Raw genomic sequence first — 16252 nt, 5'->3', positions numbered from 1 at the left:
TTAAAAAATATTAATTATACAACTTATCTGTGTAAGACGTAATGCTTAGTTCAGAAAATGTGAGATGAAGAGAGCAGTCTCTGACCTTGAAACCCTGACTTGCCCGGGCTAATGGGGAATACAAAAATATAAACAGACCATGTTGATACAAATGCAATAAGTGTACGGGTTTCCCACTCTCTGATGTGCATCTTTCTCTCTATCTCTTTCCATGAGACTTCTAAGTACTATGGGAAAGCAGAGGTTAGTATGCTCTGAAAAGCCTGAGAAAAGATTAATGCCTGTTCTTCAAACTCTACTTTTAGCTCCATAACCTCTAAGAAGCCTTCTACTCTACTGTTATCTTTGACTTACTTGAAATCCTCTGAAAGTTGCTATTTAGTCATTTTGATCCTTAATTATTTTCTATATAAAGTGGGTCTTTAGTTGCTTTCTGGACATATGCCTTATATAGCCAAGTAGCACAGTAAGCTCTCTGTGGGAAAGGGCCCAGGCTCTTCTGAGCCATGTACAGTGCTACATATGCATGCATCTGAAAAACAATGTTTTGCTGTTGGTACCAGATTAAGGATTGATAGAAAACAGTCTACAAATAATTGATACAATAGTCTGGGACTCTATCATAATGAAGGCACCTACTAAATGGTGTTTCATAAAATTTTAAAATTTTTGATGCAATTAAGAATTTAGGTTAGATTAGAGGCAGCAACAATTGTAGACATAAACCTATATCAGCTATACAGTAAATGTTCTGCTATTATTTTAATCAACATTTATATTTTTGGTTCTGCCCCATAACGGGTGGTGACAACTTGCATATAACTTACAGGGCAACAGAATATATAATGGCCCCCACAAATGAAGAGTTACAGCTAGAAAAAACTTGCAATGATTACTTATTGCAATTTACTCATTTGTTTTAATACAATGTGCAAAAATGATTGAGATGGAAAGATAATACTCTTAAAACTCAAAATCATCAGTTTTATATCATCTAAATATAAACTAATTTATCTTCTAAATCTGTTTCTGAAATAGCTACCTAAACTCAAAGAAAAAATATTTGTTAACATAAATGTTTGGTTTGAAATTAAGAAAGGTAAAGAACTGGCCGGGCGCGGTGGCTCAAGCCTGTAATCCCAGGACTTTGGGAGGCCGAGGCGGGTGGATCACGAGGTCAAGAGATCGAGACCATCCTGGTCAACATGGTGAAACCCCGTCTTTACTAAAACTACAAAAAAATTAGCTGGGCATGGTGGTGAGTGCTTGTAATCCCAGCTACTCGGGAGGCCGACGTAGGAGAATAGCCTGAACCCAGGAGGCGGAGGTTGCGATGAGCCGAGATCGCGCCATTGCACTCCAGCCTGGGTAATAAGAGCGAAACTCCATCTCAAAAAAAAAAAAAAGAAAAGAAAAGAAAGGTAAAGAACTAACAGCTAACAAGAAATTACTTTTATGTAAAAACCAGTAAATAATTATAAATAGATTGAGACCTATATATGTTTACTTTAAACACCTACGATTCTACCATTCACATATATGATTTATCTCTCTTATCTTTCATATCTATCTAAGAAGAGAAAAATAGCTCAGAGCAGTATGAGCTATATGAGCAACACAAAATGTATCAGGCCCAGAGAGACATGAGTATGGGATTTTAGCCATGTCCCCAGCCGCCAGCCCCTTGGGGCAATAGTATTAAGGCATTTTGTTCCTGACTGGCTGTGTTATCCATTCTCTTTATGTTCCTATAATTTTTGATTAAAAAACAAGGCAGAGCTAATCAAAAGCTTATATTATTTTAATGTAAATTTTTGGTAAATAACTTAAAAACTGCTTCTTTTTTTCTTAAAAACTAACTTGTAACTGCTGCTAAATGGAGTGTGTATTCAGGACAACTTGAATCCATGCTCATGGGTAATAATCCTCAAACTTTGAGCTTGAATAAACTCTGTATTTTGCTATTTAAAGTTGACATGTCTCTACCTTCCATTTCCACTGCCACTAGTGAAATTCTGCTTTTCATTACTTCTTATGTAGATTACTGCAACAAATGCCTCACTAGTTTCTTGACTCTCTCTTCAAGTTGATATTTTTACCGGATGCTGGATTGATCTTTCAATAACATAGCTCCAAATTTGTGGTTTTCAGCTCAAACATCTTCTTTGTTTCTTTACAGAAAAAAAAAGTCTAAAATACCTTGGTAATAGCATTCACTGGTGCCTGTGCTTTTGTTCTGTTTTTCTATACTTTTAATAATTGTCTGTTTCATACATTATACACATGACATACATCGATGTACTTTGCACACCAAAATGAAACTATAATTCCTATATATACCTTTAACTTTCTAATCTCTGTGTATTTTATTAATGTCTTCTCTAAGCCTATAGTATGCTCTTCCAAACTACCCATCTTTCCAGACCAGGGTCATGTCATCAGAGTAATTAATATTTAGTAGCTTCAGAACTGTAAAGTTTTTATCAAGGACTATATACAGAATCTGTGTGACCTGTATTGATTATCATAAAATGAATGTGGCTGATGTGAAATCATCTGACTTGTTTCCTACACTAAATCAGTTGTCCAACTATTCTACATAGCACCTTTGGGCTTCCACAGAGGTGGCACAAGAATCTCTCCTTAGCATTGGGAAATGGGAAGTAAATAGAGTTTTCTACACCCCATTTTACCCTTACCTAATGCTGCTCCATTTTGTATATCAGCCTTTCCTATCAGACTTTACTTAGAGAAAGTTTTCACCAGTTAAGAAAAGTTTTGAGATCCCTTGGGGTTCCACCACTGGAACCCTCTGGTTTCATATTTATTTCACATAAAATCCTTTTCACCTGAAAACTAGGTAAATAAGCTGTGGTTAAGCTGAATTACTAATATAAAAATACAAAAATGGTAGCACAATGTAGTGTTTCAGATAATTTTATATCGGGAGCTACTCCAACACCTCACTTTATAGGAGACATTTCATTTTTTAATAGCCATTTAGCTCAATGCTTGATCTGACCTTACTGACCTGAGAACTAGTTAGCTGCTGCATCTTACAGATATTACCATATGAGTGAACATTCTTCATAGATTTAAAAGATCCCTGAGAAGCAGTTACATAGCTTTCTACTCCTGTAAAAGACAATGACAAAACTTTCTACTGCCTAAGTTTGTGGTAGCCTGTCCTCTTACCCACAGAGTACCTGATCTGCAACAAGTCTGAAATTATCTTCACTGAAATCTGTCTAAAACTCCCAGTTAATTATACCCTTCTGAGTTCATTATTTAGGAAAAAAAAATACCTGTTCAAGTCACGATGTATAATTGGCTGTGTCAGGTTGTGAAGGTACTCCATGCCTTTGGCAACATCTACTGCAATAATTAATTTAGACTGCAAATCAAGAATCCTAGAATTTAAAAATAGATTTAACAGAGATGAAATGGTCAAAGCCAATACCAAAAAAGCAAATGATGTCTGAGAGTTCTTATCTTGTATAATTTTAACCATTTTTTTCTTTCTTGAGGGTTAATCTAGAAATTCAACAAATCTGGAAAAATAGTATTCTTACATCAGAAAATTCTTAATTATGAATCAATTAAGATATAAAGCATCTCTTGTTTAAGATATTATACTTGGTTTTATAATTTATTTATAATGCTATACTTAATTTCTTGGTAATATTATGAAATAAAATCTATTTTAATCACTTAATGAAACTAAATCCTAATTCCTATATGCATAAACCCAGGAAGTGAATTCATTTTAGATTTGTGCAAGATCACTTCTTTAAACTTTATTTTATTCTGAGCTAGCATATATCCTCTTTATCAGTATTTCAAATTTAACCTAACAATTTTAACCTTCAGTTGCCATTTAAATTCCTTAAATTTGTTATCTTCAACTGAATTTCTGTTAAGAAAGCACAAAGCATTTCTATTTATTGAAACACAATTATTAGGCATAAATTAAAATGCCACACTTGCTAGCACTCAGATTTCAGAAGGTAAAGGCTCATCCAATGAGAAAGCCTCTGACATATTACAAGAGTAATTCCAATGGCATGCCAAGGATAAATCAGAACAAAAGACCCATACCTCTTCTGCTCATGAAGGAGGGAGAACAGAGAACCCCCTGATATGTATTGAGTGACAATGGCAAATTGGCTGGGATCATTCAAGCAAGCGCCCACAAACTGAATTACACAGGGATGATTGAGCTGGCAGAGAATGGACACCTCTCGGCAAAACATATCCACATCTGACTTGGAGCAGTAGGTATTGGCTCGATAACTGGAAATGGCAGCAACAGGAAATCCTCAGTAAACAGATGGATCTAAACAAGGGGCTTGCCATACATATGCTTCTCAAAGGTCACAATTCCACCTGGATGCTGAATTTTTTCATTTGTTTGCTTACCGTTTTATAGCCACTATTTTATTCCTGCATCGTCCTTTATATACTTTCCCAAAAGAACCTACAATTGTTTAAAATAAATAAACAAACACATATTAACTTGAGCTCATTCAACCAAAGCAGACCTTTATTATGATTTTTTTTAGGTTACCTGATCCGATAATCTCATGAAACTCAATTTCTGAGAGCTGAAGATGGAAATGTGAAGGCAATCCAGCTCTTAGGAGGAGAATATCTGCCTTCTCTGAAAACAGAAATTGTCATTTTATTTTTTAAGGTAAAAAACACACATATGATATATATACACACATGCATATATATATATACACATATATATAGTCAAAAACATAATTTCCTAGTAACATTTAAGTTCTGTTTTCCAACTGTAATTGACTACTGGAAGATGCTAAAACATTAACCCAAATGATCCCTGACACTCTGCACTAAATTAATGTTAGTTCTATGACTCGATTACTCACTCTGTTACCAGGGCTAAGGGTTTATTCCTGATCTGGTCACCAACCAGCTTGCCTGCATGACATAGCAACCCTGGAGTCCAGTCCATATCCTATCATGATAAAGGTTCTGATCTGGTAACTCTCTTCAGTCTATTCCAATAGCCTTAGCCAAATACCCATAAACTAACCTCCAAGGGATGCCAATTAAATGACAGGAAATAAACATATGAATCATTCTAAGGAAACACTCAAAATGAAAAAAAATACTGTTAAAATACTTCAAATTCCAAATAGTTAAATATGAATCTACATTTGAATCATATTTTTTACTTTCCTGTTCCAATGTTATTGATTTCTGTGTGCAACATATATTCAAAAAAGGTACCAAAGTATTACTTATTGGGGATATTTTGAAAAATAATGTATTTTTATACATATTTTCTAGTCCCAATTCTTCTTAAACAAATATTAATATTTATAATTCATTTTTATTAAAAACAGAAACATCTAAACAGTCCTATGAGAATTTGATCTTTCTTTAATAGCCGTGTCAAATTTTCACTGTGATTGTATCTTCACGCACTGAAAGGAGATAAAGGGTAAGGGATATTATCTCTTGATAATATTCATTGTGCTTGCAAAATATTCATCATTTGTTATATGTAAAACAAAATTGAAAGTTATGTTTTAAGCAATAGTTAACCTTTAGTAATCAAATATAACAATTTCTCCAGATTATAAGTACCTTTTGTCATGCTTTTAATCTTCCCCAAGGGGGATGGAACAGACACATAGGCGCCATCTAGAAATCAAATTATATAATGGAGCTGAAAGTAGCAATCACTTTTTTCTACATAAAAGTTCAATATTATAAAAATAAGCAGGTGACGAAACCAAGTAAAACTATCGCTTAAAGCCAAAATCTTTCTCTGGATGCTGAAATTGTACCACAAGTGTTTATTTAGAAAGTGCATAAAAAGATTTTTTAGAAAATCCAAGTTGTAGCAGACTCTAGCAGATTTAATTTGTGTCTGGATATGAGTATTCTGTAATAGATTACTGAAATGGAAAACGACTGCTCTCAGCTTATCCAGGCCTTCCTAGTCATGCGCAAGCCTCATAAACATCCAGTCTGGGAAATGTAACACTTGGAGGAACTGCAGATTGGTGAGTTGGAAAATAGCCAAAATGGAGGCTTCTTTATGTTCGGCCTCACCCAGACCTAAGGTTACTTAAAATAAATCTAATCTGACACAGGCTATGCCCTCCTCCCTAGCCGCAGAATGATAGTAACAGAAACACAGATTTACCTTTAGGCACAATATTATACAACAATGAAAACTGAATAAGAAAAGGAGTACCTCCTCCAGGCTGAGAATATTCATTACAAGGCAATTCATCCTGCGATCTCTTATAATGTTTCAGGAGTGTAACAATGGCATCATGCCCTTTATGAAAAGACACAAAGAACAAAGAGTCTTAAATTTTAATTTATTTAGCCTACTCTCAAATCCAAAATTTATTGGAAGTAGCTTACAACATAGGACAAATCATAAGAGATAATGTATTGCAATAGAAATTTAGTTTAATCATTCATTCATTGGTTCAAAATAATATCTTAATGCCACCATATGTGAAGCACTATGTTTGGCACCCTGGTGGGTACAGGTACTGGTAATACAGTGAACAAAGTGACTATGGTCTTACCCTTAAGAAGCTTACAGTGTAGTTAAACAAATAATCATAAAAATGATGAGAATTTCTAAATAAGGAAATATTAAGTACTGTGGGAGTATGTAATAAGGGCACAATTAAAAGGGCCAAAAGCACATATAGTCATCAGGAAAAAGAGATGTATTTGCTGTGATTGAGCAGTACATTTAGTTTAGAATTGCAGTATTTTGCAGTACTAAGATAATTTACGTAGGTTTTCAGAGACAGCTGGCTGCCTGCCAATATTTATACTCCTCTTTCACAGGGTGATTTTGTCATTGGGAATGGCTGCCCATCCAGTGACATTTTCCTATGTACCTTACATTCAACTGTGGCCTTGTGACATATTTTCATGAAGGGAATATGAACAAAAGCAAAGTCACTTCCAGGTGTATGCATTTAGAAACAGGTGAGCCTTCTCTGCTCTTCCCATTTGCTGACTAGACACAGAAGGCTCTGAAGCTCTAAGCGTTGGAAGAAAGCCATCCACCCTGGACTCGTACATATATGAGAAATACTTTTCTATCGTATAACACCATCAACATTTTGGGATTTACTAGTTACACTAGGGGCTTATAATTGTGAAGGATAAAAAATGCCAAATGCTCCTCTGAAAAAAGCAATGTTTTCCAATAAAATTAAACTTTGATACTATTTTAATGTGGTAATTATAAAAATAATATCCTGAAGCTGATATATAAAAGGGAAAAACAGTCAACCTTAAAGATCTTGCCATAGGATTTGTGAAAACAACAGAGCTCATTGTAAAACTGTCAAACTTAAGGAATTGAAAAAGTATAAATACTTATCCATTACAAATAATCTGCAGTTAACTTGGGTTAAGCATACACCTAGCTTATGTAGAGGGTATATGCTGAGATTTGCTTGCCTTTCAAATCCTCCCTTCCAAAACAAATTTAAATGAACAGTGCATTCAAGATCATGAGATGGAAAAAATTATGGTATTTACCAGCACTAAAAGCTTTTCCAAAAGTAACAAGTCTAAGATTCTTTGAGAAAAAAAAAAAGGAAAAAAAAAGGATTGTAATTATAATTGCTAAAACTGGTAGCAAAACTGAAATCTACATAGTTAAAAACTAGCGTCCATTTTCTTATCCTCTCCAGCTTTCTATTCATGACTGGTGGATATCTGATTTTTCTCGAATCATAGGCATAACTTACAATGAAATAACACGGCGGGGGGGCAGTCCCATTAGTATTCTTTCTTTGGACTCAAGTGAGCTCACGATCAAGGAAACCTTAAGACATTCAGGATATTAACCAACAAACAAATTTCTAGGAGAAGCACCTAATAGGCAGAGAGAATAGAAAATGTGGTAGTACCAAGATGGGAGCAAACATATGCTTAGAAAACAAAAGAAGGCCAGTACGGCTGGAGTATCACAAGCAAGGATGAGAGTGGTATCAGATTTGGTTGGAGAGGTAGGCAAGTGTACTTCATGTGGACTAGTGCATCTCAAACTTTTACTATGTGTAAGAATCACTTGGAGTGAAAGTTCAGATTCCTAAGCCCTGTCCCAAGAGATTATGATTGAAAAAGACTGTAGTAGCAGATGAGTGTTGCGTTTCTAACAAGGTCCCAGGTGATGCTCGTAGGTAATCTCCACTTTGACTATAACTTATGTAGAGCTTTACAGGTGAGGATAAGGAGTTCAGATTTTTGTGTAGGGTAAGTGAGATGGGGAGCCACTGAAGGAATTTAGTTAGTTAAAGGATATGATTTGTTTTACTTTTTTAAAAGATCCTCATCTATGGATAAGAAATGATAATTCCTCCTTGTAAGATTGTTGTAAAGTTTAACTAAGATGATGTATGTAATATGCCTTACAGTTCTAACATATCAATTTTGTGTTTCACTGCTTTTGGGTCTTCTCACTGCTTTTTCTCTTTGCTTTTTGCCCCAAGAATTGTAGATGAACTCGGAAACTCCTTTTTGGAACTTCAGGTGAATCTTCTAAATACCAGCGTATTCATTTTCTATTGCTGCTATCGTTAGTTACAACAAACATAGTGGCTCGAAGGATACATATTTATTATCATATAGTTCTGGAGGTCAAAAGTCCAACGTGGGGTTTTCTGAGCTGAAATTAAGGTGTTAGAGGGGCTGTATTTCTTTCTAGAGGCCTTAGGAGACAACCAGTTTCCTTGACTTTTCCAACTTTTAGAGGCCAACCACATTCCTTGGCTTGTAGCCCCCTTCGTATAGCTTCAAAGCCAGCCATGATTGGCTTAATCCTCATATCCTATTATTCTGACCTCTGCTTCTGCCCTCCTTTTCCATATTACAATGAGCCCACTGGAATAATCCAGGATAATCTGTCTCTTAAAGTCAGCTAAATAACAATCTTGATTATTCCCCAAGTAAGGCAGCCTACTTACAGTTTCAGTGAACAGGACCTAAACATCTCTGGGGGGCATTACTTGCTACCACATGCAGTTTCATGAAGATTTCAGTGTGCCTGTGCCTTGCTTGCGTGTTGGTGCTACCTGCTGTTGAGCATTTCCTTTTCTTGCTTCTGTGGCCATTTTAACCTCAGGATAAAAGTAGTACTACTGACCAAAAGTTCCTTTGGAATTACAATTTGGCCAAGTTTCCTTGACTCACACCTGTAATCCCAGTGTTTTGTGGGGCTGAGGTGGGGGGATTGTTTGAGGCCAGGAGTTCAAGATCAGACTGGGAAACATAGCATGACCCCCATCTCTACAAAAAGTTTTTTAAAAACTTAGTGGGGCATGGTAGCATCTGCCTGTCATCCCAGCTATTGGGGAAACTGAGGTGGGAAAATCACTTGAATCTAGGAGTTCAAGATTGTAGTGAGCTATGATCACACCATTCTACTCTAGCCTGGGCTAGACCTGGGAGATAACCCTGTCTCTAAAATAATAATAGTAATAATAATAATAACACCCCTCATCTGTTCCTTTCAAAATTCAGATTCTGAGTTGGTTTTTGTTTTCGTTTTTTTTATTTATTTTATTTTTTTTCTGCCCTCCACACTTCTGATCCCACTTTAATAGGACCTATAGTGCTTTTGGAATCTTCCTTTTACCTTCTTTGGTCTTTAAGTGTTTGGACCTAGGAAAAACACAAAAACAAAAACTTTGTCTTATTTCTGTTTTTCCTAGGAGAGACTTCTTGGGGGAATAAAAACAACCCAAACCCCTAGCATTTACCCAAGCACGACAAAGCTAATTCACAGAGCCCACCTTCCAGTCTATCTCAGCCCCACTGTAGAACTGATATTGGCTGACAGATGAGAGGGCCTCATGCTTTCCCCAGTGAAGCAGAAAGTTGCATCCTGAATCCTGAACGCCTGTGTGCGTTAGTGATCACACCCTTGATGTTACCTTTCATTTCAACAGCTCTCTTGGCTCCATTTGCTTTGAGCAGTTTTCATTTCCTGCCAGCACAGTGGCACAATTTGCTGGCATTTTCTTTGGGATGCTTTTCATCAAGAGCCTAATGAGTGCCTGGGTTCTGGCTGATGATAAGCATGAGGCTGCCAGGGAAATGCCAAGAGGCCCCCTCAGCTCTGGAAGGCATCTCCGCTTGATTTCCCACCTCCTGCTAACTGTGGGCTAAGGCACCCACGTATGGGAAATTTTCCATGACTAGAACTGCTCTGACAAGCCACTAAAGTACATGCAAAGAAACCTGAAATCCAGTAAAGCCCAGGTCCTGGATGCTTGGCCACAAGGAGTTAAGCAGAAAAATAAACCTTAATGGAACTCACTAAATGGCCTTGTTAAGCCAAACTCCTGATAATGGATACACACAGATAACCAAAGCACACTAATGGAATACCTCCAGAGATAATCAAACTTCCACTAATTAAATAAAATGTTTTCCTATATCTAAGAATTTACTATCTACACCCAAGCATTTTACCAAAATAGGAGGTTGCTATGTTATTAGCCTAATGCAGCTCTAATGACAATCTGCACTTTCAGAGTATTATTCACTGGAGCACCAGAGGGTTTTGGCAAATGAGATTCTTCTCCCAGCTTGAAATCTCTTTTATTTCCTGTTCCTCACTCTTCCAGTCCTATGTGTGTTCTCCAAATTTAGTGTCTTCCCTGTAATTTCTCTACTTGTGTTTCTTTATTTCTTATATTTGGTGTGATTTCTCTCCCTCTTAAATTCTCTTTGCTTTCAACTTTCTTAATATTTTAAACTTTAACTTTCTTAAATTTTTAAATTTAACTTTCTTAAATTATTTTAAAACCTAGGTTTTGTTTAAGATGACAAGTCAATCCAAGAGACTATTACAAAAATAGTGTAATATCTAAATCATGGTCATATATACAACAGATGCCTTATCATTATTTAAGAAGGGAAGTACAATTTATCTCTCTCGAAGGTTGACTTTCTGTTTCCCACTATTTTAACTTAAAAACAATGAAAGCTGATTCTAATCTCTTGCTATGAGAACATTTTAAGAACTAGATCTGGAGATTAGTGGTAAATGACACCAGTACTAAGAGCTCCATGATTTGGTGACTCAGAGGTCTTTTGGGTTCACGGCTGTGGAGAAAACATGGAGATTTAGTCTCAGTTACAGAAGGAATTATCATTGACCTCATATGTCTCATATGCCCAAGTCATCAAAGGAGCAGCCTGGGCCTTGCTTTATACCTGGCCCAAATAATAAAGCTTTCACAGTAATTATACATGAGGCTTTGTTCAATATTTTAATATATTCCCTTCCCATTAAGTTAAAAACTCACTTTCCAGAGCATTGAAAAGTGGAATCAGAGGATGGCTTATGACAATTGCCCTTCAATGGCTCCTCTTCCTCCTGACCATGCTGGTCCCATACACTGTTCATTATTAGATCAGAGGTAACAAAAGTTGCTGATTTGCTATGTCTTCCCATCACTTAAATATGAAAGATGTCCTAATTTTATATCACAGAGAGGGAACTCACATCCCCTTTGACCAATTACTCTTGTCCCTTAATCACCAGGCTCCAGTAGGGATGTCACTAATCCTTTACCTTAAGAGAAGGATCCACAGGCATGAAGAATGATTTTGCCAAGAGATTTTTATACACAAACTAAATTATTAGCTATCCTTCTTTTTTGTCTTTTTCTCATTCTGTTTTTTATTTTCTTTTTCCTTTCCTACTTCAAACATTCATTGTGCACCAATGAGGGGCCAGCTCCAATAACATCTTCCCTGAGAGGCTTTCCCCTTCCATGATTACTCAGTTTTAGAGAGTATCCTTGAACTTTGTGTTCATCATTTCATTTCCTTTTTATTTCAGTCATAGCACTTATTGTTAACCCGTATTTTCTACCTGTTTTCTTGCTTGCAGCCTGTGTCTTCAAGCTAGAAATGCAAACTTCCTAAGATCAGGGAGACATTATCTGTCTTACTGATCCTATCACTAGGAACTTAGTTCCTAGTACAGTGTCTGTCACATATTATTAAGCTGCCAATGAATTTCTCTTGAACAAATCAATGGTACTAAGTATGAGAGAGAGTGGTGAAATAGAAATGTTATTTACTCTTATAATCAATGCTATCAAGTGGAAAAAAATTATATAAATATTTTAATCAAATTTTATTTAGACAACTTCTAAGAAGAAAAGATACATGATGTGAACGTGTATAATGGTGAATCTTACAAAAATCTGGAAAGGTCAGGAGAGTTAAGACTGTCTTTCAAGCTCAACTTGAAAGATGAGGACAAATTGATTAATCAAAAAGGGAGGAGAAAAGCATTCCAGTCAGAAGAAAATTTTTGCTGTTCCTATGCATAAAAAGAAGAGCTTTAGAACATTCTTTAAAACATTTTTTTCCTATTTATTTGCATATTAGGATGTGCAGTTAATAAGAAACCTATGATATTTACAGAAATGGCTACACAGACAACAGAAAAGTAGTACTTAGTATTTCTGAGAATATCAACTCTCCAGATGCCATATAGTAGGACATAGAAAAGAATGCTATGTCTAAAATATTTTCCTTTTGTCTCTCTTATTGCTTTCAACTAGCATGTACTGGAGTCATTCACTGTATTCAAGTTTTTGGGAGACAATGAACTAATGGCCCAAATGCTTGCTCTTAAGAAGCTTTTAATTTGGTAAGAGGAGAGAGTGTTTCAGTATGAAGTGGTAAACACAGAGATAGAGATATGCACATATATAAAGTAAAATATAAAGAAAAGATGTGTGTGCTAGGCTGGAATGTCAGGGAAGACTTTCCAGAAATCTTCAAGAAGACGAGGAGACTTCCATAAACTAAGTCTTGAAGACCAAGTGGCAATCAGAAATTTAAACAATGAGGTGACATGGAGAGGACAGAATGGATGTAGAGGGAGATTGAACTGCCATGAGAAAAGTCTTGGAAACATGAAATAACATGATATGTATAGAGAAGAATGAGCAGTTTTATACTACTACTGCTACGTGAATTGACACTGCCTCACCAGGTTATTATGTGGATTTGATAGGTTAATAAATGTGAAGTGCTTAGAACATGCGTGACACAGAATGCACACTGAGTGAATGTTGGTGATCTAGTGAATATAACGATGGTGTGGCATGCGGGGTTGTCCATGTAACAGGAGAAAGAGGACATGAGGTTCAAGAAGCAGGAAGTACACAGGACAGGAAAGTCTTTGTATGTTATGATATCAAGCAGAGCCTTTTTCTCATGGGTGATGGAATGTCAGAGAAAGGTTTTAAACTGGGGAATAATATGGCCTTATTTGCACCTTGAATATATCTCTCAGTCTATAGTTGGAAAATAAATTTTAAAATACTGAGGACAAAAAAGGGCAGCTACGAGGAATGGATCAGAAGTATTATAAGAATCTGAACTAAAATAGTGATAATGAAAAAAAGTAAAAAGGATGGATTAAAAATGTACTTATTAAGCAAAATAAGGAAGACTTTTCTATTGAATGGATAGGATGTGTGGTGGGAGGAGAAGTTGAGGAGTAAAAAGTAATCAAGCATCATTCAAGATTTCTGACCTAAGTGACTAAGTGGATGCTAATACCATTAAATGGCTGATTGAATAAAGAATACATAGTAGAAGAAACAGAATGATAAGGACACAAAAAGATGTTAAGTTCAATTTTGGACTTACTGAGTTTTGCAGGGTCCTCAGATATCCAAGCAAAGAAATCCAGCAGTCAGTTGGTGTGGTAGCTTGAAAATATGATTACAAATTCTTTGACATTCCACCTTGACTATGGAGAAAAACCCTGCTGCAGGAAAGAGGCTCGCAAATTTGTGCTATAGTTTTAAAATATTGTTTTATATATTTGCATGCGACTATGCATATTAGAATAATGTCTTTGGATTACTTTCATAATATTTTGATTAGTTATTTTCAAATTCTCCTTGATTTTGCTTCACTCTGAGGCTTAAAATTAATGGTATAACTTGAGCCATAAATAAGAAATATCAATATAACAAAACAACACATGTTTTATAGATGCAGGGATTGTCCAGAGGTGTTTGGCAGGAATATAAGCCCTTCATTAGTGAGTTTAGAGCGGATGCCTATTATCCTAATATATCATAATTTCTAACTGTACAATAAAGCATGTTATAAATTAGGAAAGACCGTGAAATTTGGGAGGTATGTGGATTTGACTGAATCTCTGCTCTGCACTTAGCAATAATAGCTACTGCCATTCTCACTGAGAATCTGTTATGTGCCAAGCACTTAAATCTTATCCGTAAACCTCATCAGAATTCTGTAAAGTGGTTATTAATATCCTCATTTTGAATTTGAGGGTAAATGCTGAAAGAGGTTAAAGAACTTGCCCAAGGTGATTAAATAATAAGGATGGAGTTTGGGCTTAGATCTAATTTTACAGTGTGTTGGTAAGAGCTTGAATTCTACAATAAGACAGACTCCTTGTTTGGTACTATCTCTCTGCTCAGCGGCTGCAGGGATTGGGCAAGTGTGACTTAACAGCCCTAAGTCTTAATCTATTTATGTATAAAATAAAGATAATACCAATTTAAAGGGGCATTTTGATTAAATTATATATACATATATATGGATATGTAAGAGATGCTTAGTGAATGTAAGTTCTCTTTTACTATTCATTTTAAGTATATGAATTTTTATAATTATTATATTTCAAAAACATTTTTTCTGTGTTTTCTCACTACAATGATGAAGGTTCTTTTCATTCTAATGACAGTCGAAATTATTTTACTCATTTTTTAAAAGAGAGCAACTAAACAAAAACAAAAAGTCACACATGGATTCCTTATCCCAATCCATGCTTGCACGCTAAACTAGTATCACTAAACTAAGTTACTGAACTTCAAATAGATAGGAATTCAATATAGAAAAAGCCTGGGAGTTTATAATCCATTGGTGAAAATTTGTCAAATAATTTAATGAGTCTATCTCTTGTTACTTGCACTCCTCTCCCACCTCATCTATGTTTTTTTTTAATGTCTAAAAACTGTAGAAACTCGTGACTGTAAGATTTCATTACTTTTAGAGACCACACCATAGTCCATTTACTATAAATAATTCACACAATACTACACTTGTCAAAAGGAATGAACAAAGTATATATCATGGTACAGGAGCCTTGATTTTTATTGTTTTTGCTCACTTACTCACTAATTCTCCACCTCCAGCTCCCTGCCACTATGAATTAGCTGTCTTTGCTGTACACAAATATTGTATTCTGGGTAATTAGATATTGTGATAGGAGCCTCTGTATATTACTTTAACTGGTGTCAGTACTGAAGCGAATAAGAAGGTTTTAGTTCTGTTTCTAGTTTGGGTTATTTTCTGACCCTAAACAGCCTGACATAAAGGATGCTTTTCTTTGTCAAAGGGAGCCTTTTCAAATCTAACTGCCAGACACACTACTGAGGTATGTGTTCAATTCTAATTGGCTGAGATCTTTTCAATTCGGCAGTTTCATCTTTAATGCAATGGATGTAAGATTATGTGTAGGTCTTTTCAATGGGTTTTCCATACTGGTGATTAGGGCAGAGGATTTGAACATAAGCAGGCTGCTGGCTATTCCTTCTGACCAATTTAAATCGATTCATACAGGTCCTTTGTACCACAGGTAAAGGGCAGAACAAATTCAAGTGAGTGAGACAGCTATTGCTACTCTTTCAGATGGCATAGTAGAAACGAAGAAGGGGGGATGGGGAGGGGAATCACTCTAAATACTGTAAAATTGGAATTCTAAGCAGTCTGGCAGATAAATATTGAAACTTTAAACAGTAGGCTTCTGTGTAGAATCAAGGTCGCCAGGAAAATTATTTTCAAGATTGATTTTGATATCTTTAGGTTAAAAGGGCTATGCAAATAGAAAGCATTCTTTATATCTGATTCCATAAGGAACCATAGTGAGTAAACCCTTTTCTGAAATTATTCCAAAGGAGAATACATAACTCTTCCAGAACTCCAAATCACACTTTCATGTGACATATCAGAAAAGTAGAAAAAAGGTCAGTTAAATTTAGCTTGGGTCAGATGAAAAATTTCAGACAGAAACAGGTGCTGCTGAGAAAGACTCCACAGTTTTCTGTTGAGAGATTAGACTATGATGAACTATTCAAATTGGACAGATCCAGAAGTATACCTATTCAGATAACACCCTTGATTGTGAAGCTCCCTTCTTGTTTATCTCTCCTGGGAT

At 35.7% G+C, this 16252-nt stretch overlaps 1 protein-coding gene across 2 annotated transcripts in view; it reads right to left on the bottom strand.

Annotated features, from left to right (window-relative positions):
* Positions 1 to 16252, bottom strand: part of TNNI3K (TNNI3 interacting kinase) — a 307038-nt gene that overhangs the window by 168740 nt on the left and 122046 nt on the right. Inside the window, 6 exon segments of one of the 2 annotated variants that reach the window (NM_001204802.2) lie at positions 3306 to 3410; positions 4099 to 4293; positions 4420 to 4477; positions 4568 to 4660; positions 5620 to 5676; positions 6236 to 6322. In NM_001204802.2, the coding sequence (NP_001191731.2) occupies positions 3306 to 3410; positions 4099 to 4293; positions 4420 to 4477; positions 4568 to 4660; positions 5620 to 5676; positions 6236 to 6322 (595 nt within the window). 2 annotated transcript variants of the gene reach the window in all.

The sequence above is a fragment of the Callithrix jacchus genome, chromosome 7 (genome assembly GCF_049354715.1).
Source record: "Callithrix jacchus isolate 240 chromosome 7, calJac240_pri, whole genome shotgun sequence".
In the NCBI taxonomy this organism is placed as follows: domain Eukaryota; kingdom Metazoa; phylum Chordata; class Mammalia; order Primates; family Cebidae; genus Callithrix; species Callithrix jacchus.
This window is presented reverse-complemented; position numbering and strand designations above follow the sequence as displayed.